The sequence below is a fragment of the Pelophylax lessonae genome, assembly GCF_965119305.1.
Source record: "Pelophylax lessonae genome assembly, chromosome: 1".
In the NCBI taxonomy this organism is placed as follows: Eukaryota; Metazoa; Chordata; class Amphibia; order Anura; family Ranidae; genus Pelophylax; species Pelophylax lessonae.
This window is the reverse complement of record NC_138768.1, coordinates 663027756-663050258: the sequence shown is the minus strand read 5'-3', so window position 1 is coordinate 663050258 and position 22503 is coordinate 663027756. Positions and strand designations below refer to the sequence as shown.

The window sequence follows — 22503 nt, the reverse complement described above, 5'->3', positions numbered from 1 at the left end:
AAAACATTTTAAAGTGCATCGGGATAATTTAATTCTGCTTGATTCTTTTTAGGCAATTGCTATATTTTTTGTTATTATTGGGGGTGTTTTGTCATTCATTTTTATTTTCTGCTGTAGGGCTTGCCCTAGAAAATATGATGTTTTGTTTAAGGGGTGATGTTTTAGGGTTTTAATCACTTTTGGGTTATATTGTTTTTTATTTATGTTAATAGAGATTTTTCCCAATTCATCTTCCAGGACAGCTACCCAAGAGATAGGCTCCTAACAGGAAACACGTGATCCGCAATATTTAAAAGGCCATCACACATACAGACCCTCAGTTTCATGTGTTTCCTCTGGCCTTACAGGATATTCTTTCTCTTTGTTATCTTTCATTCTTTTTAGGCCATCTTGCTAGGGGGCAGGGGCCCCTTGGGTCAGTTTTATTGTGTGCAGGCAAACACTTAACAGGGAGTGCGCACCTGTTATCTCGGTTATGGGGGTTAGAGCAGAGTTGTATAAAGTACTCGAAACCCATACTTTAGTAAAAGTACAAGTGCTCGATCAAAAAGTGACTTGAGTAGAAGTGGAAGTGCTCAATCAAAAAGTGACTTGAGTAGAAGTACTAAAGTATTCAACATTTTTTGTACTTAAGTATTGCAAGTAGTTTTTTTAAAAAATTTTGCTACTCAAGTACTGAAAGTAAAAGTACCAGTAGTTTTGAAAAAAAAAATTGCTACTCAAGTACTGAAAGTAAAAGTACAAGTACTGTGTTATGTAGTTATTAAAGAAAGAAGTCAAAAGTTTGAACATCATATTGTCTTTTATTATTTCAAATGCAGCTTTTATTTATGCATACAGTAGCATTTATTTTCATATGCGCTGATAATACACATGTTTTGAGCTTCATGAAACCTGCCATCTACTGTTCTGGCAGTGGTAATTTTTATAATTGTAACGAGCAACTATGCAGCACAAAAAAAAAATATCGGAGTAGAAGTATTGAAATCATCGAAAAAATGTAGTGAAGTAAAAGTGGAAGTAGGAGAAAAAAATTCTACTTTAGGAAAGTACAGATACCGCCTTTCGGTACTTAAGTACAGTAGTGAAGTAGTTCTACTTAGTTACTATACATCTCTGGGTCAGAGGACTCTCTCCTCTTACTAGCTGTGCACCCGCATGTTTAATGCTGCATCAAGTCCAGGGTGGGCTGCATAGAGAAGCTGCCAGCTGGATGCACTCTTCAAGGGTCCATCATAGTGGTCAAGAGGAGCCAAGCGTAGATTCCGGTGCTCAAATCTGACACTTATATTCCTTCCAAATAAGAGAAAAAAAAAAAAGGTTCCCCTTTAAAGAAAAAGACTTGGATATTTGGGAAAAATGTCCCAGATTAGACACTTCTTTAGCAAAATTCTCTAGGAAGACAGACCTGTCTTTCGATGATGGTGGAGCTTCAAAGGACCCCAAGGATCGCAAAGTAAACTGTTGCTTAAAAAGAGCATGGGAAGCCAGAGTGGGCAACTTTAGACCGGCTATAGCAACGACATTCATTGCTCGCCCTCTGGATGTATGGCTAGACCAGCTGAAGGCACACCTACTTAAAGGTACCCCTCCAGACCAAATTCTAAAGTCCCTGCTGGTCCTAAACAAAGCTGTGGCCTTTATGGCTTTATGCTTCAGTAAAAAGCCATCAAGCTTACCGCCAGATCCACCGCTCTTTTAAATTCAGCTAGAAGAACTATCTGGTTGAAGGCTTGGCAAGGCAACCAAGCATCCAAAACCAAGTTATGTGGGTTACCGTTTGAGGGGAACCTCCTGTTCAGGTCTGAATTGACCTCAGTACTGGAAAGGTCGGCAGATAGAAAGAAGGGGTTTTTTACCTCCCAAGAAACACCTGGGAAAAAAGCTTTTTCATCCCCCCAGCCAGCAACAGTAGTCCAGATGATTTCCAAGGTCAGGTGGGAAGAGAAGGGGCTGGATCTTTTTTTTTTTTAAATCAAAAACAAAGTTTATTGAACACAATTGAAAGTTCACAGGCTTCAATTCAACAAGACTCCCTTACAAAGAGAGTATAGGCATAAACCAACAAATACATGGCATCTTCAAGAAAGTGCATTCCCAGTAAAGTAAGGACATCTACACACCCAAGCATGGTAACACGAGCACACATCAAAGATCTGCTCCATAACCTGCAGACAGAACATACAGGGAGCTATTGGAGTAAGCGATCCATGATAAGATCAGCTGGTGCCAGGCCTGGCTGCGCCAGCCACCCAGCCCATATTTTTTCATATCTTAGCGGGACACCTCTGTGTTGATAAATTAGGCGTTCATACCGTAGGGTAGCGCCCATTGCCTTCACCCACATCTCCAGCGAGGGAGGGGACGGGGACATCCAGTGCTGCAAAATAAGCTTCCGGGCCTGAAAAAAGGACCTCGACAACGCCAAACGCACGTTGACATCAGGCGAGTAGTCCTCCACCATGCCAAGGAGGCACGGCTTCGGATCAACCGGCACAGAGAGGGAAAAAGCAGCATTAACAGTCTGGACCACCGCCGTCCAATACCTGTGGAGCTTGGGGCAGCGCCACAGAAGGTGAATGAGGTCTCCACAATCTCTACTACACCTGGTGCACAAGGAGTCAGCTCTAAGACCCATCCTGTAAAGGCGGAGGGGGGTGCGATGGACCCGGAGGAGTATGTAAAGTTGAGAGAGTCGCTGCGCGACTCCCAGGGAGCACGTACGCACCGACTCCAAGGCCTCGTCCCACTGATCATCACTGAGAACCCCTACATCCGCCTCCCAATGAGATTTAGCAGGGTTAGGAATTTTCTCCAGGTAAGCTGTTAACAACATAGAGTAGCATTCCGAAATAAATCCCTTGGTTGTAGCACAGCGCCTCATCATAGAAAAAACTGGTGTTGGGGACAGTTCCAGGCTCAGCAAGGAGGGCTGGGCCCGGACTGCATGCCGCAGCTGTAAATATGAAAACTGCATAGTCGGAGGTAGGGTGTAGGCTGCACTAAGCTGGGCAAAGTCTAGCAAGCGTCCCTGGAGGAACACCTGCTTAAGGTGAGTAATTCCCCGAGCTCGCCAAGTCGCCGCACACGGCAGCCCGGCCAACTCCGGATACGTCAGATTATCCCATAGTAAACTATATTCGGTAAAACCGGTAACCCCCTGCAACTGTTTCGCCTTCGACCAGATTTTATGCATCAATCTATAAGTAGGAAACAATTTGTTAGACTTCAGGAAGAGCTGCGATTCTAATGCCTCCGGGACCCCGCGTGCCACCACCTCATGGAGTATAACCTGAACCGTAGAGTCCCCATTCTCCCGGTCCTCCCCACAAAGGGCCTTCACCAAGTGCTGCAGCTGCGCCGCCAAGTAATAGATCCAAGGGTTCGGGAAGGCCAAGCCTCCCCTATCCTTGGGCCTGTACAGTTGTTCAAGGCGTATCCTGGCAACCCCGGACCTCCACAACAGGGAGCGGAAGATGGAGTTCACCAGACGGAACAACCTCAGAGGGATGACCACCGGGGAATTATGTAGGAAATATAAAAGTTGGGGCATAAAGATCATCTTTACCAAATTAGCCCTACCCGCCACTGAAAGGGGGCTGGATCTTTAAAAGAGGAAAAAACTGAGAAGGATTCTTGTTCTACTCTTCTCAGTCAAAGGAGATATCTCAATCCCAATGACTCGGGGCTCAGTGTGGGCGGAAGATTAAGAGCATTCCTTCCACAGTGGATTGATCCGACTCAGAATCAATTTATTCTAGACATAATCAGATATGGACACTGAATAGAGTTAGTGGGAAAGCCTCCACAAAGACTCTTCGATACACCACTTTAAAGACAAAAGGACAAAGCAAATGGGTTATTGTCTCTGCCTTATAAAATGCTAGATCAAAATGTAATCTCGTATGTACTGTGCCGTGAACAGCGGCTCCCACACGCATGCATTGGAGAGACGTCATTGCAGCTCTGGCCAATCAGATAGACCGGAGAACGCAAACCAGGAAGGAAGACCCCTGAACATGTTGACCATGTCACCAGTGAGCTGGAGGTGCTGCAGGGGCTTCATTCTGAGGTAAGTATTTCATATTGAGCTATTATGCAATGCATACTAGTTAATTATGCCTTTGTCTTTCAGGTTTTGTTTTTTTTCTGAGGTTTACAACCTCTTTAACAACTTAGTATTGTACACCTTTTCAGAAGCTAAGTTAAAGTAGAACCTTTGTTCAACTTCTGATCATGCTTTAGTTGCACACCTAATAGAAAAGTAGCCTTAAGGGTCTGGATAAATGATACACGGACATAATCAGCTTTTGTGATGACTATTCAAAAGTAATAACCTTCGCTTTATACAGCAACTTATAATTCAGCCAAGCTGAATTAGCTAAAGGCTTATACAGGAATCCTCTGCAGACTACAGTAATGCCTTGCAATCTTAATTTCCACTATGTGTACATCCTGGTAAGAGTAAAACACATGCTGTAGTAGTATGATAATGCATTTGCTTCTAACAGGCCTAGTGTCACAATCAGAGGGTAAAATCACCTTGAACTGTAACGCAAGATCTAGCGACCAATGCACCAACTAACCAAGTACCAAGGAATGGGTCCTCACAAGGTGCAGGAGCAGTGTGACCGCACACAAACAAAGGTGTGCCAGAGTAGCAGGGTCTAAGGAGCCACCTGGTCTTTACCAGAGCCACTGGAGATATGGATGTTGTGCTGCATGGCAGCCCCCTGGTTGGGGTTCTCTAGTACATCCGTGCAACCAAATAGTGCTACCAAAAAGGTACACACAGAGACTAAACTGAGGGAGACACACACAGCGACAGGAAATGAATCCACGGACAGAAACCAAAAGGAATATAACTGATATTAAAATAACAATGGGCAGTTATTTAAGAATAGCGACTTTTTGCACTTGACTTTACTTCTGTAGTCCTGTGAAGTAAGTTCCCAGGGTCCATAACAAATAGTCAGGGAAGGAGGTTGCTGACAAAAAGCCTAAACATCATAGTGTGGAAAAGCAAGTATTTGTCCCTTAAAGGATAAGTTCACCTTTGGAAACATGTTACATGTTCCATCCATTTTTAGGATAGAACATGTAACATGTTCCCACTGTTGCAGCCTCTCCCCGATCGGCTACCTCCAGTGACATCAAGCCGGGGATCTTCTCCCCAAACTCACTGTCACAATTTTTATTATAACGCTGTCATGCGGGGTTCCGCCCACCCGACCACGTCATTTATTCACAGAGTCCCGTGAATGGAAAACTACAACTACCATCAGCCTTTACGGCTGACAGCTTGTAGTTTTCAGTGAACTACCAGAGCGCTGGTGAGTGCTGTAGGTAGTTCATTGATGGTTCCTGTCATTGTGTAACTGCCTGCCTGTACGAAGTACACTGACAGTCTGCAGTAACCCTGGATTGCACCCACGATCTGCTGACCATGGATTCAATCCTTTTCAGGCTCCTAATAAAAAAATAATAAATGCACATTTTTTTAACTGCAAAAAGGTGCGCATTTATTATTATTTATTTTTTTTAAATGGGGCCAGCACCTGCCAGCATCCTAACAACCAGTGACTCCCTGTTGTCAGCCAGGAATCCTTGGGAAACCTAAACAAAGGAGCTATCAATAATTATTTTTATTTTTTTATTAGAAAATACAGTGTGGGGTACCTTCTACAATCCTTACCAGGCCTGGGTCTGGTACTGATTTTAAGGGGCACCCATGCCAAAAAAATAATTTGGCCAGAGGTTCCCTTCTCCAAAAGGGGGGGGAGGTGAACGTGGAGCAAGGCAAGCACTTTGTCAGGGGGGAGGTACTTTGCCAAAGTTCCAAAAAAACAAACAAAATAAGATGCCTGCTATAACCATTATTACGCAGAAAAAATAATTGATTATTTGTCACTTAATTTTTTAGTTTCACTGTGTAAATGAAGCCTGACTTTTCCGAATATCTGCCATTCCATTGTCCAATGAGTGAGCCAGTAAGGGCAATGTCGTGATAGCAAAGATATTGTGGTGTATTATGCTTTTAGAGAGGGCTTTAACTTATTACAATTAACTACACTGGATCTGAGCACTACTAACCAAAAATGCTATTTAATTCATTTGTAATAATTATAGCAAATTCATTCATCCATCCATGTCTCCGTGCTTTCTTTTGCTGAGAAATCACTTGTGTGACATTATTTACCTTGGCCTGGAAACCAGGAAGTAGCTAAAAGATTAAAAGAAAATTTTAAAACATGAAACATTATATACTTTCCATATGGAAAAAAAAATTAAATGAACACTTTGAAAACACATCAGATCTCAGTGGGGAAAAATATTGCAGTCCTACTATAAGTCGCTGATTACTTATAAAAAAATAAATAAATTAAAAAAATTCCATTAATATATCCCGTAATTTTTTCGGACGCTATAAGTTCTGCGCAAAGCAATCAAAATACGCTTATTGTGATTTCTTTTTAACCAGAAATATGTAGCAGAATACATTTTTTTCATTGGCCTAAATTGATGAAGAAATTTGATTTTTTTTAAATTGTTTTTATTGAATATGGTTTTGTTTTGTTTTTTTAGCAGAAAGTAAAAAATATTGTTGTTCTCTTTTCAGAATTTTCAGTCTTTTTTTGTTTATAGCGGATAAAAAAAATAAAAACCGCATAGGTGATAAAATACCACCAAAAGAAAGCTCTATTTGTGAGAAAAATAGGTCATAAATTTTATTTGGGTACAGTGTCCCACAATCGTGCAATTGTCAGTTAATGAAACGTGGTACCATATCGCAAAAAATGGCCTGGTCATGAAGGGGAAAAAACCTTTTGGAGGTCAAGTGGATATAATACTGGGAATATAAACATTTTGGTATCGGGGAATAAATGATCACATGAGTGAGTGGGAAGAGCTATACAATGCAAAATATATGTGGCCATACTAGACATATTCTTTGTCTCACGCTGTCTTGTTTTGTTGTTTCCATGCAGGCACCTTCGGTGGTCTTGAAGTTTTTATGGCAAAAAGATTTGAAGATGGACAAAGCACTGTAACAAGTTTAAAAAGCTCTGAAGTTAATGAGCAAGTGGTTTCTGAGAATGGGTCTGCAGAGGAAATAAATACAGCCGTCTAATGTCCATAATATAGTTCTTCTGAACCTAGTATTGTTTGATGGTGGTTATCTAAGTGCCAAATATCTATATGTGGAAGCACATTTTATAGGTGTATGTTTTTTTAGAGTACCAGAATATATTATTGCTATCTCAAAAAGTTGTATTATTACAATAGCTATATATTTTTGGACTTATGAACAGAAAGTATGGTAAATTAAAGTGTATGTTGGCCTAAATATAACTTTTTTCTATGAGTATGTTCACATATGTGTATTTTATAAATCATAATCTCTATCATTTTCATTTACTTCTTCCATCTGAAGTACCTGGTTGATCCTGCCAGTCAAGCTTCTTCCTTGTTCTAAACTGACCACCCAGAACATCACCCAACATTCATCCTTTGGCTGGCCAGTCAGAGGTACAGGACACTGTGCAGACACACAGAATGCTTCTGGCACACATCTCCTTCCAATTACAGCCCATTTCTTGAACTTACCTCCTGCTCAAACACACCCTGCTTCTTGCCTCAGGCTGAAAAGGGTTGATTTACTAAAACAAAATAGCAAAATCTGATGCAGCTGTGCATGGTAGGCAATCAGCTTCTAACTTCAGCTTTTTCAATTAAGCTTTGACATAAAAACTGGAAACTGATTGGTTTCTATACAGAGCTACACCAGATTTTGCACTCTCCAGTTTTAGTAAATCAACCCCTGAGTGTGTTAAGAAAGATCATTTCTGAAAATAAGCAAAATCAGGAATGGTACCCATCATAGTTATTACTGTTTTAAAACAAACTTTACACAACAATGAATGGTCTGTTGTAATGTAATGCAACACACATTAAAACGTGAAACCCATGTACTGTATGTGTAAGCACTGCAACAGGATGCATGTGCCCTATGACTTTGCAACTACACACTTCAACTGTGTTTTCTGATTTAAAATATATCTAATGGTTGTTTTCACATTGTCTGCACCCACTCGATCAAGCACTGTATGAGCTGTCTTTAAAACAGATATTTTATACCCACATAAAAGCCGAACTGAAAGTTGATCTATACTAACATGTTGATATAAGATTAAGTTGCAGACATTCTACTCAAAAAACTTCAGTTGTTTGAGAAGTTAAAGATGGTTAAAGTGTCCGTCAGCGCTATTTCTTGCAATCACCATGAGCAAAACTTTCCTTTAGGGTCAAGCGGTATTGAGATTCGAAACACCGTATTAATGATGGACAGCACTCCCACCCAGTAAAGATGTAGTTTGGGGCAACTTCAAATTAGGTGAATCAATTCCCAATGGTCTTTGAAACATTTGCCACACAGGGGAGAGTCCAGGATCCCCATTTTATGTAACTTGGCCAGAGTGTAATGGGCCTGCAGAAACAGGTATAATTGCATAAGTTGCTGTGTTACATTAAGGGAGCATTGAGGTACAGCCTGCAACGCTTTCTCCCACTGATCCTCTACAAAAGGGCCGAGATCCCTCCCCCATCACTCTCCCACCTTCAAGGGATACGAGGAAAAAAAATAGTTTAGCAACATTGCATAACACCTAGATATGAACCCTTTGGTAGTGGTCGTGGCCGCCATCATGGTAAACACTGGTGTCTGGGGACTGCGTCCAATCCACCACTGAGCCCTGTGCAATTACAGCATGTTGAAGCTGGATGTAACAGAGGAACATAGACCTGAGCAGGGAGAATCTTTCACTCATTTCCTCAAAGGAGCTTAAAGACCTGTTTCTTAAAATATGGTGAAGGTGTATTATTCCCTATTTGTGCCACTTGGGGTTTGCTGCAGTTTAGCCAACTCTAAATAGTGATGGTTGTGCCAGACAGGGCTGTACCAAATGAAGCCAGTGACTTGTTGGAGCTGTTTAGCCCTATTCCACACTTACTGGATAAGGACATCAGTGGGTAAAGGCGGTTAAATTTGGCAAAGACTGTATCCTCCAAACTAGTTGGGATATCAGACACTGCTGTTGTGTTTAACAGTATATGCAGAGAGGAGTCTAAGACATCCCCATTTGTACCAGAGCTAATTACCATGCCCTAACATATGTGTTGTAGTTGTGCAGCTAGGTAATACATCCAAGGGTTAGGCAACGCCAGTCCCCCAGCGTCCTTTGGTCTTTGCAGGTGTTCTAGTCACACTCAGTGTACTTTATTATGCCACAAAAGGCGTCTGAAAATAGAGTTTATTTCTCAGAAGATGTTCAATGGTATAACTACAGGTGTGCAATGTAAGAAGTACAATAGCTGGGGCATGAAAATAATTTTTACCAATTTCCCCTTGCCAGCCAAAGACAGCCAGAGCCTTTTCCATATTTTAATTTTGCCTATAAAGTGACTGAACAGTGGGATAATATTTAGGTGACAGAAGTCCACCGGCTACGTGATCTGTATGCCCAAATTTTTAAAGGAGGAGGTAACTGGTACGGGGCATGGGGGAGTAATGTCTTGTAGTGGGTTATCATCTAACAATATTTGCACTGATTTATTAGTTAATAAAGAGACCAGAAAACCCAAATTGAGAAATGGTGGACATTGCTGCTTCAAGAAATTGCAGAGTGTCTCCCTGTAAGAACATAGTGTTGTCAACATAAAGCATGACTTTCTCCTGTAGTTCACCTTACTGAAATCCCACTATATCTGGGTTCTGTCTAATGGAGGCGGCCAGAGGTTCAATCGCCAATGCAAACAGCAACGGCAATAGGGGGCACCACTGCCTAGTGCACCTGCCCAGAGAACGTATCTGAGATTTGGCCTGCCTCACGAATAGCCGCTACCTTGTGACTATAGAGCAACTTGACCCATGAGGTAAAAACTGGGCCAAAGACAAATTTAGCTAGGATGGCCTAAGGATAGGGCCATTCCACTCTGTCAAAGGGCTTGGCTGCATCTAGGGACAGCAGGGCGCTGCTGTCCAAATTATCGCCCTGGCCTGCATATTGAGAAACAACCTCCACAAATTTACAGCTGTAGACTTTTGGGGCATAAAGCTGGATTGATCCGCGTGGACTATGGAGGAGATGGCTTTATTAAGGTGTAGAACCAACACCTTTGCCAATATCTTGATGTCACTTTGGAGCAAAGATATCGGCCTATATGATTTGGGTACACGGCTTAAGCAAGAGAATGATATTAGCTTTCGTCATAGAGGCTCTGCCTAGTAGTGTTCAACACTCTCAAAAGGTACGGCAAGATCTTTTCCCCATACTGTTTGTATATCTTCACTGGGAGAACATCATCACCCAGTTCCTTGCAATTAGGGAACACAGGGACTTGCTGCAGCTCCTCCAGTGTAATTGGAGAGTCAAGCATTCTCCTATTTTGGATAGACAGTTCTGATAGGCTGATACCATTTAGGTAAGTCCAAACATCCTCGGGTTGAGCATATCTGTTTGGATTGATACAGGGTGAAGTTAAAATAGACAAGTTCTGACATAATAGATTCTGGGGTCACAACTAGCCCACTGCTCCTGACTCACAAGGCACCAATGGATCCCCCAGAGGTCTGAGCTCTAGCAATCTTTGTCAATAGTTTCCTTGTTTGCTCACCTTCCTCATAAAAAGCCAGTTTGAAAACAAATAATTTCTTATCTGCTGAGGAAGACACTACTCGATCGAGCACTGCCTGAGCAGATAGCCAGGACCTGCTAGCGGAGTCAGTGGGTTCATTTATATAAGACTGCTCCAATTGGCGTACCTGATGCTCCAGCTCTACGCGTAGACCATTTGTTTTCTGTTTAAAAGCATATCTCCCTTCAGTTTACATTAACACATCCAATCCCTGAAACATTAAGGAGCGATGTATCAGTACACTCACCCCTCTTGAATAGTAGGAGTGAGTGGAATGATAAGACCATCCCACCCATGCATAATTCACACATGACACATCGTCTTTAGTAAGGTGCATTTCTTGATATACCCGGTAGGTATTTACAGATAGTGGCTGCAACCATGGATCTTTTTGAAGGGTCTCGGAGGCCCCACAAATTCCAAGAAAGAATAGGTACAGTCTCCATACTGAAGGTATCATTAAGGTACACAGCCAGGGTCTATAGTGCCATGCTTTCCATGGCAAACAAATAGACTAAAAAAAAGGAAAAAATAAAGGGGCTATTAAGCAAGGTAGTCCAGGTCAAGGCTCAACACGCTTCCTGTAGGTGGCTGTCTTGGTACAACATAAAACAATAGCTGAACAGCTTTGGCTCCCCAAAGTCTGGATAACAGTTAACAGGTCTGGCATTGTAGATTGCAACAGGCATATCTACTGCCTAAAAAAATTGCAGAAGTGTCACTCACTTTCTCTACTGCACATCAGGTTGCTGAAAGAGCATACGGCAATGAGTAGTATAACCATATGTGCAACCTGTGCGTGGTCAATGGAAAAAAGAAAAACTGGTACTCCCCAGCTCTTCTGACATGGGCAGACAAGACATCAAAACGAAAAAGGTAGTGTTGCTCATCTGCTTGAAATAGCTGAAGACATCAGTTGAATCCCATGGGTAAGCTCATTCGGCCTCAGCCACATTAGGGAGATGTCTCAGGTCTGCTTCGTGGGTGTCAAGCCAGTCTGAGGCCACACCTGCAGAATCAAAGAAATGGGCCGGACCGCCAACTACAATGCAGAGTCTAGCCAGATATAACATGGCATAGGTAGCTTGGAGGCGCTTCAGGGGCTTGTAAACTTCGTAAATTTTGCTCTGATCCTCTGCACCTTCACCGAGAATTTTGGGTAAAAGGAGACTCTGGCTCCATTATATTTAATGTTACGATGTTCGCGTGCCATATGCAAGATACAGTAGCTTCTCTGTCTCTGTAATTGAGTGACCGGGTCAGCACAGGCCTGGGAGGGTTGCCCAGTGGTAAGGGTCTAGTCGGTGTGTGGTGGGCCTGTTCCACCAAAAAGAGAATCTAGCGTTGGATAAACTCTGTGGGATCATGACCCTCTATTTTTTCAGGTAGGCCTATGATACAGACATTGTTCCGCTGCATGCGGTTTTCCAGATCCTCCGCCCGTAAGTTATTTGCGCCTGCCAGTTGTTTCGTTGTTTGCGAGTCACAGATAAGTGTTGGTAGCTTGTCTTTCAAGTCACTAATGTGACTTTGTGTGGCGGTCGTGTGTTCTCAAATCTTCTGAAGGTCATGCCTAATCAATGCCACATCCTCTCATAGGCTCCCAAAATGCGCATTAAGCTTATCTACTCAATCAGTGCACGTATTAATTGCTTTAAGAATCTCCCACAGTGTAGTTTGTTCTTGTTTAGCAGAATTCCCAGCCTGTTTATCATGTATCTGATCCCCCTGGTCAGCCACCAGTTTTTCTGCACCTCTGAGCTGTACTCTCACCCCCCCCCCGCACCTCCTCCACCATGTCTGCGGCCATGTCCTGGCTATTAGAGCTGTTACAGGGTGGTGGCAGGTTTTGAGCATAGTATAACATGTCCCTGGTGCCCTCTTTACCTTGCTGCTTTGTGTCCTTGGAGTTGACAACACCAAGCTCCTTGTCGTTGCCTTTCTCCGCACCTCATGGTGTCCGTGGTGGCAGAGCAGCGGCACCATGTTGGAAGTCCTGGGTCGCTCCTTCCTTCTCCTTTGACCTGGTCATGGCAGCAGCGCAGCAGGGTGTAAGTCAGATTGACGGATACAGCAGGCTCCGTGGAGTGTGTGAGGCACTGTAGGCGCCAAGCATGTGGGTCTGTGAGCCGGGGAGAGGATCTTAGTACAGACCAGACACGGAAGCACATGCCACGCTCTGCTCTGCCCCTCAGCCAACATTTGTGAAGAAATGTAAAATCAAATAAACATTTTCATCAGATATGTTTTATAGCAGAAAGTAAAAAATATTGTTAATTTTCTAAAATGTTTGGTCTTTTTTCATTTATAGTGAAAAAAATACCCAGTGGTGATCAAATACAACCAAAAGAAAGATCTATTTGTGTGAAAGAAAAGATATAAATTTTGTTTGGGTACACAGTTCCATGACCGTGCAATTACCAGTTAAAGTGGCACAGTGCCAAATAGCAAAAAATGGTCTGGTCATGAAGGGGATAAAATCTTCCGGAGTTCAAGTGGTTAAGAAAATTAAAAAAAAAGACAAAAACAAAATAAAGTTGACACAAAACTATTATAAAGGTAAGTATAGGCACTATTACAAAAGTCGTAAAGGCACAATTTATTGTCACCACCAGAAATGTTACCTGCTTAGAGATATAGAGGTATATTTAAAAAGCAGCATCCAGCAAACATTCTCTGCAGGTGAATCTTCCTCTAAATGCATGTGTTTTAAATGACTGAAAAAGACTGTTTGGTGAAAGTCACATTGATGCTTTATAAAAATACCTACATGTTTGTTGCATTGGTTTGTACAGGTGCTCCAATATCTTCCCAAATAACATACACCAGGTATTTTGGTGTGTGGCCAATCTGGTCCTAGAATTTGTATTACCATGGTAAGAAAGTAAGATGGGAAATTACAGAGTGACTTGCAGCAATGTGAATCAATGTACTGTGTGGGTAATATACTAAAACTGGAGAGAGTAAAATCTGGTGCAGCTGTGCATGGTAGTCAGCTTCTAACTTCAGCTTGTTCCATTAAGGTTTAACAATAAGCCCCCCGTTCACATCGGCACTATTTGATATGCGATTTGACAGGTCAAACTGCATGACAAATCGCAGCCTATTGTCAGCAATGGCACTGGCCCAATCTTTGCAGCGCCGCACCGATTTTCAATAGTAGTTCCTGCACTAAAGTACAGTCTGTTTACGTGGGAAATTTGGATGAGGCTTCTGGGTTTACTGGTGACTGTTCAGATTTTTACTGCATAGAGTGTTTACATATATAAAAAAAAAAAAGCATCACATGAACTTTTTCTGTATATCTCAATTATCAATATCCTAGTTACATTGATTCATCCTTTCAGTTACGTCATTGTGTTGAATTCTGGTGAAAAAGCAAAACATAAACTTAATTACTATTGGGTAATGTGCAGTTAGCACTTATTTGAAAACTCTCGGAGTACCTGTACTGAATTGTAAACCTCAAATATCACTATCTGATTTCCATCAGCATCTACGTCTACTCTTCCATCAAATTAAACTTTTGGTATTGTCCGCAATGCACACACGTGTTTCAGATTGTAATTGCTGAAATCTGGTTTATAATTGGTGGATCGGTAACATTTATGGCAAGAAAGGCATTAGGTTTTCTTGAACTCTGGATAAGCTTCCAGGTGTAGTGGGTGGGGGCGTGGAAGAGCTGCTTGGCATATTTCTGAGGCCCCCAGCCAATCCCCAGCAAAAAGAGGCTGGAAGGGAGTAGGCACCTCATAAATGGAGATGGAGTGCTGAGGAGGCTGTCGGTGGCCCTTAAGGGCGCCCTCTAGTTTGGGGGGGGTGACTTTGGGCCTGGCGCTCGGGTGCTGGAGGGACCCTCTACAAAACGCAGAGGAATCTTTTCTTGGAGGCATGGAAGCAAGTAAAAGGACAGCAGGTGCCGGTCAGCACGTATAGGAGATCTTTTGAGAGTCAGCCGGGTGAACTGGTGAGTGTCAGTCTGGAGTACTGTGGATAGAGTGTCAGTCTGTAGGACTGTGGGAGAAGTAAGCCTAGAGGGTTAGTAAAGAAGGCTGTTTCATCCAGTAGGGCTAACATGGCCTGAAGGGGTGGTACTGGGGTCAGTGACCACAGAGAGGAAGTGCTGGCAAAGTGTGATCTGTGTCAACCTATCTGTTTTCCAAGTATAAGGTGAAGTCCCTGCCTGTAGTGGGTCTTTGCCCATTAGTCCCTGCCTGTAATGGGCCTTTGCTACAAAACCACACAGGGTTATATAGTTCTGCAAGCAAAAAAGTGCTGGAGGAAGAAGTGGAGCTGTCTATAGAGCTGTATATAGAGACTGTATATAGGAATAGTTGTCCCTAAAGTTTGTTTGAAGTCAAGTGGGCATCCCATAAACTCCCATCCCTATCCAAGTTTATTTCCCTTAAAAAAAAAAACTCACAGCCTGTTCTTTGACTCTGGAGTGACTGTGAAAATGCAGTGTGCTTGGCTGTGCAGGTTGGGGAATCCCAGTTACTTGCAGTCTTTAAGGGGTGCGCTACACATACAAAATGTAATGTTATTTCTAATAGGATTTAATTGTTTTGCAGTTCTTTCTTTAGCCGTGTTAATTGTGCATAAGATATGCCACCTGAAGATCCAGAGGCTTTGTAAAGTATCTGCTGTAACCTTATTTTAATGGAAAACAATCTATGCTAGTGATCATCAGGTAAATTATTAAATATGTGAGACACGAATGACTAACCTTTTAGTGTAGATAATTTTCCCACATGTATTTTATTTTTTGTGACAAACTTAATTACTTTGTGTGGAGCATACAAAATGGAGTACAGATGGCAATGTGCCATATGGATGATTTTGTGTCATGCTAATTCTGAAACCTCTTCTTCATAACTCTTACTTTGTGCTCCGCACAAGGAAAAGTCGGAAAAATGGAGGGTGTTTTTGCAACATTTTTTTTTCTGGATGACTCCAGGCTCAATTATTTCAGGGTATGACTATCAGAATCTGGCCCTAGTAAAACTAAATCAATATATTCACATAAAAAGAGGAAGGTATTGAGACACCAGGGAACTGAAAACTGCTTTAACTTGTATGGATTTTTATTGTCACTGATTGATGTTACTGCATATGGCTATGGTTTTTAATCAATCATTGCAATGGGCATGCAATGGGCATGTGTGCAAGTGTACATTCTGGAAGTGGGAAATGTAAAATGAGCTTTGTAAGTAATGCTGATAATGAAGATAATTTTATATACCAGCTTCCAAACACTTTCAAAGGACCAGTCTGGATGTAAGCATTGTGTCTTTTGTTGTTATATACAGTATTTATAATTTATTTCTTTATAGCAGCACTGACAAAAGCTTTGTCTTAGAATGGCAACCCTTTATCAATTGCTAATATTTAACTACCTCAATACTGGGCACTTCGACCCCCTTCCTTCCCAGACCGATTTTCAGCTTTTAGGGCTCGCACTTTGAATGACACTTAGTCATGCTTAACCGTACCCAAATAAAATTTTGATCACTTTGTTCTTACAAATAGAGATTCTTTTGGTGGTATTTATTCACCGCTGGGTTTTTTATTCTTTGCGATATAAGCAAAAAAAGAGCGAAAATTAAAAAAAAAAAAATAATTTATACTTTCTATTTTAAAAGAAATCCAATAAAATCACATTTCATCATAAATTTAGATCAGAATGTATTCTGCTACATGTCTTTGGTAAAAAAAAATCCTGATAGGTGTATGATAATAGGTTTGTTGGAAAGTCAAAGAGTCCACAAGCTAGGCTACGTATCAGTATACTGACTACCTATCTAATTTCTTGAGGCCCTAAAACATCAAGATAGTACAAATACTCCCCAAATAACCCAATTTTGTAAAGATGAGAGTCCAAGGTATTTAGTAAGAAGCATAGTGAAGTTGCAATTTTTTGCCCACAATAGCTTGGGTAATGAAGATTTTTTTTTCCACAAAATTCTCATATTTCCTACATGACATGGCATAGATAAACTTGCAATTACACCCCAAAATATATTCTGCTACTCCTCCTCAGTATAGCGATACCACATGTGTGAGACCACAGCCTGGCCACATACTGAGGCCCAACAACCAAGTAGCACCATCAGGCATTTTTAAAGGCATAAATTACACATCTCATTTCCTGAGTACCTATCACATTTTTTAAGGCCCTGGAGCACCAGGACAATGGAATTACCCACAAAATGACCCAATTTTTGAAAGAAAATACCCCAATGTATAGTCTACGAGGCATAATGAGTCTTTTGAACATTTAATTTTGTTCCACAAGTTTTTGGAAAATGTGGAAAGAAAATGAAAACTTATTTTTTTTTTTTTTATACAAAGTTGTCAATTTAGAAGATATTTCTAACACATAACATGTACATAGCAAAAATGACACCCCAAAATACATTCTGCTACTCCTCCTGAGTATGACAATACCACATGTGTGAGACTTTTCCACAGCCTGACCACATACAGAGGCCCAACATCCAAGTAGTACCTTCAAGTGTTCTAAAGGCATAAATTACACATTTCTGAGTATCTATCACATTTATGAAGACCCTGGAGCACCAGGACAAAGGAATTACCCACAAAATGACCTCATTTTGGAAAGAAAACACCCCAATGTATATTCTACGAGCCATAATTAGTCTTTTGAACATGTTTTTTTTTCTTCCACAAGTTTTTGGAAAATGTGGGAAAAAAAATGAAAACCTATTTTTTAACACAAATTTGTAAATTTTGTAAAATATTTCTAACACATAACGTACATAGCAAGAATGACAACCTAAAATACATTCTACTACTCCTCCTGAGTATGGCGATACCACATGTGTGAGACTTTTCCACAGACTGGCCACATACATAGGCCCAACATGCAAGTAGCACCTTCAGGCTTCTAACACATAGTATGTACATACCAAGAATTACACCCCAAAATACATTCTGCTGAGCAAAGGGTAAAAAAAAGGATTACCTGTGGTTTTAGCAGGCAGGAATACTGTCCCAGCACAGGAAAAGCACTGATCCAGATAGCCAACATAAATGTCCAGAAATTGTCCAGGCAGCAGGCAGATATATGCCAAAGTATTGGTCCTGGCAGTAGTTCAGGTAGCAGGCAGAGGCATTGCTAGTTCAAGTGACAGGAAGAGGCATGGCCAGTTCAGGTGGTAGAAGGCAGCACTATAAGGCTTAGGGCCTTGATCAGGTAAGACCTGAGGACAAGGGTAGAGGTTTTTCCCACCCAAATCTCTTTGAAGCCTCAGAGTATCCAGACCCTAATCTGAGAAAACCCAGAGAAAAAAGTTTTCTCCACTCGGAAATTCTGTTCTGGAATCCCTCACATATGTGAGACCCCTGTGCTGTCTTGAATCCCACTAATACAGTGGCAGGGCACACGATCAGTTCAGGAGGCAGACAAAAAGCATGGTCATTTAACAGCCCAAGGTCAATTCTCGTGTAAGGCAGAAGAATGGTTGGCAGAGGCATAGTCGATAAACAGTCCAGGTCATACACAGAAAAAGCAGAAACTGGAAAAATAACCTCACATCGTAGTTGATAAACAGTCCAGGTCATACATCATGTATTGTGGAAAGGATGTAGATGTCTCTTTTATCTCTCTACTTTAGGGCTGGTACCTCTTCATTCCACATACTGGCTTTTTCCCCCGATTCAATTTCTTGGTGACCAATCTCTGTGGGAAGCCCTTGCGGTTGGACCATCCTGTCCCACAGGCCACAGTCTTCTTTAGGTAGAGATGGCAGAAACGTGGGAGACTCGTGTAGAAATTGTCTATATATAGGTGGCATCCCTTCCCAAACAGTGGTTCTATCAGCTGCCAGACTATTTTGCCACTTGTCCACATATAGGTAGGGTATCCAGGGGGGTTAGCTGGCTGTCCTTTCCCACATAAATTTTAAAATCATATGTGTAACCCGTGGCCCTGTCACATGCCTTGTAAAATTTAACCCCATATTTGGCCCATTTACTGGGGAGGGTTCACTTGATGCCAAGTCTTCTGATGAAGTGGACTAGGGATTCATCTATACAAATAGTTATATCAGAGGTAAACATTTGCTTGAAGCTGGAGCAAAAAAAAAAAAAAATTATTCAAAAATTTTGAATATTTTATCACAATCAGGATGATTTTTGAGGGAGGCACTGGGCATTGTTGTTGAAATGTAAAAATCTCATTATCATTTTGTAACGGCTTCTGGGTATCAAAGAGAGTAGACTGGCATATGATGGATAGGTTAGGTAGATCAGTAGGAATGGAGTCCATTTTTTTTTGTCAGCCTCATGTTGAGGGTTAGTCTAAGGAAAACTAACCTGTTTAAATCTGATGCTCCATGGAGGTGAGTGGAGGGTCTGATTGCGTTCTCCTAAAAAACGGACAGGTGAACCCTAATGGAATGATCGTGTGAAAGGGACCTAAGGCTGCGGTTTTCCGCACTACAGGTACAGAGCAGTTCACCTGTGGCTTTCCTGCGGGTTTCTTGCACTTTGCCATAGACTTCTATTATATGTTGCAAGTGTGGTGCACTGTCTGAAACTTTGTGGACAGCCTTACCAGAAGAGTTGAAGCTGTTATATCTTAAAGGGGTGGGGCAACTCAATATTGAACCCTACAGACTAGGACTGGAATGCCATTAAGGTTCATGTGTCCCAATAGTTTTGGTAATATAGTGTCATTTGAATTACCTCTAGATCCTTCCAGTATGTCTGCTTTGTTTTTCTTCACTTCATTTAAAAAACTAACATGTTTAGCAAAAGTTAAAATAAAGCTTTAGCATAAAGGAAAAAAACAGCATCTTTACTATAATGGTAAAACATTTGTATTTCATTCTTACTTAGTTACATAGTTAGTCTGGTTGAAAAAAGTCTATGGCTCAGTGCAGGTAACCTGCAGGTAATAACAGAAGTCTTTGACTGCACTACACCTGCGGATCAGTTTGAAAGCAGCCCAGTGTAGCTAGTGTACCGGTGTAAAGAACAGATATGTCCATTGCTGTTTGATTTTAATTAAAAACTGACCTCAATCTTCACTTCTTAATCAGGATTCCTGCAGGTATCGCTGGCTGCTGCTGTCCCTCAGGTTGGTATGGCTGGCTGCCTGCTGTTGTCTGCCAGGCATTTATGCCTGGCTGCCTGCTGTTGTCCCCGGGTAGGTATGGATGGCTGCCTGCTGCTCTCCCCCACATGGGTATGGCTAGTGGCTGCTGCTGGCTGTCCCCCCAGGGTGGGTATGGCTAGCAGCTGCTACTGGCTGTCCCCCAGAGCAGGTATGGATGGCATGTACTGCTGCCTGTCCCCCAGGATGGATATGGCTGGCAGGTACTGCTGGCTGTCCCCCAGGGCGGGTAAGGCTAGAGGCTGCTACTGGCTGTCCCCCAGGGCAGGTATGGCTGGTGGCTGCTGTCCCAGGTGGAGTGCATTTAGTATCACTCTACCTGTTACAGGAGCCAGCGCTATGCCCAAAACATCGGCTCTGCTCTCTACTGCATCCACATGCTTACTTTAGCGCCGACTCTGTTCTTCACACTGATGCAGGTTGAGAACCCACAATCTGGGCTTGCTAACCCGCCACCCCAGAGCAGGAGTTGGCGGGCCACATCAGAGGGTCCCCCAGGCCACATGTGTTTTGGGCACCCCTGGTGTAAGCTATTTTAGGCTTTGTTCCCTCAGCGATGCCCAGAGACCTGGCAAGCCACGTATGCAAATAAAGATTTTTTCAGTGTTGGTATTTGCTTAAAGTGGAACTTTGGGCAAAATAGGAATGGACATTAATGATGCAGTCTGTCAATAACTTCAACATATTTGTGAACATCGTATAATAAACCACATTGTTTTACAGCAAATAGTACTATTTTTTTTTTACTCCAAATACATTAGGTTTTTGAAAAAAATAAAGATTTTTCAAAAGTTCTATTGGTCATGGTCATGGTCCTGTGACCGTACAGCCTCATACATGTCGGTCTTACTCATTCAGGGGGAAATGTCTGTTTATTATGCAGATGGGCTGTGTGGTACATCACCCATAGAGAGGAGGTGTTGGGCTTGGCCCCTTGGTTCCAGTGAAGGGAATTCTTAAGGCGTCACCATACCAAGACATTTTGGACAATTGTATACTCCCAGCTTTGTGGGAACAGTTTGGGGATGAAGACATGGATGAGCGAGTTTGGAGTGGAGGAACTTGACTGGCCTTCACAAAGTCCTTACCGCAACCCGATAGAGATCTTTGGGATGAATTAGAGCAGAGACTGCGAGCTTGGCCTTCTCGTCCACATCAGTGCCTGACCTCACAAATGCGCTTCTGGAAGAATGGTCAAACATTCTCATAGACATACTCCTAAACTTTGTGGACAGCCTTACCAGAAGAGTTGAAGCTGTTATATCTTCAAGGGGTGGGCCAACTCAATATTAAACCCTATAGACTAAGACTGGGATGCCATTATGGTTCATGTAAAGGCAGGTGTCCCAATAGCTTTGGTAATATAGTGACATTTGAATTACCTCTCAATCCTGCCAGTATGTCTGCTTTGTTTTTCTTCACTTCATTTCAAAAACCAACATGTTTAGCAAACGTTAAAGTAAAGCTTTAGCACAAAGGAAAAAAACAGCATCTTTACTATAATGGTAAAATACTTGTATTTCATTCTTACTTAGTTACATAGTTAGTCTGGTTGAAAAAAGACACAAATCTACAGTAATTCAACCAATATAAAAAAAATCCAGTTTTGGATTCTTCCTGTTAGTTTTTACAAATATAGCAGAGATATTCCTATTGCATACCAATCTTAGTAATTCAGGTCTATTATCTGCTGTGGAACATCTTTATCTATCTATCTCTCTCTATATGTCTATATATATACATGTTCTTTAGACTGCAGTGAAGCTATAGCAGGGGCATGAATCATTTCTTTCTGTTTGATCTAGGGTTACATATTAAAAGTGTAGAGAAGCATTAAACTGTATTTATTAACCACTAAAGGGCCTGAAGGTTTTACCCCCTTAATGATCAGACCATTTTTTGCGATAAGCCACTGCATTATTTTAACCGACAATTGCACGGTCGTGCGGCGCCGTACCCAAATAAAATTGACGTCCTTTTTTTCCCCCAAATAGAGCTTTCTTTTGAGGGTATTTGATTACCTCTGCGATTTTTTGTTTTTGGGCAATAAATAAAAAAATAGTGACAATTCGGAAAAAAAAAACAATACTTTTTTACTTTCTGCTATAAAACATTTCCAATAAAAAAAATAAAAAAAATCCAATTTTTTCATAATTTTAGGCCAATATGTATTCAGCTATATATGTTTGGTAAAAAAAAAAAAATCCCAATAGGTGTATATTGATTGGTTTGCACAAAAGTTATTGCGTCTACAATCTAGGGGAAAGATTTGTCTTTTTTTTTTTACTAGGAATGGCAGCGATCAGCAGTTTTTAGCGGGACTGTGACATTGCAGTGGACAGATCGGACACCTAGCTGACACTTTTGGGGGGACCAGTGACATTACAGCAGTAATCAGTGCTAAAAATATTCACTGTTACTGTACTAATGACGCTGGCAGGGAAGGGGTTAACACCAGGGGCGATCAAAGGGTTAACTGTGTGCCTAGGGGGTGCTTTCTAACTGTGTGGGGGCTGTATTTACTGGATGAACACAGAGACCTGTGTTCCTAAATAGAAGGAACACAGGATCCCTGTGTTCATTACTGACAGAACAGTGGTCTGCCGTGTTTACATCTGCAGACTGCTGTTCTGTCTCCATGGGGAGTGATCGCGGGTGCCTGGCAGACA

The 22503-nt window shown here is 41.7% G+C and overlaps 1 protein-coding gene across 2 annotated transcripts in view; it reads left to right on the top strand.

The window, feature by feature from the left end:
* The window catches only part of TTC29 (tetratricopeptide repeat domain 29), a 421410-nt gene extending 414194 nt beyond the window's left edge, over nt 1–7216 (top strand). For both annotated transcript variants that reach the window (XM_082264156.1, XM_082264157.1), the window contains one exon: nt 6990–7216. In XM_082264156.1, coding sequence (XP_082120282.1) covers nt 6990–7132 — 143 coding nt within the window. In that variant the 3' untranslated portion in view covers nt 7133–7216. The remainder of the gene's footprint in view (nt 1–6989) is intronic.
* Nucleotides 7217–22503: the final 15287 nt, after the last annotated feature.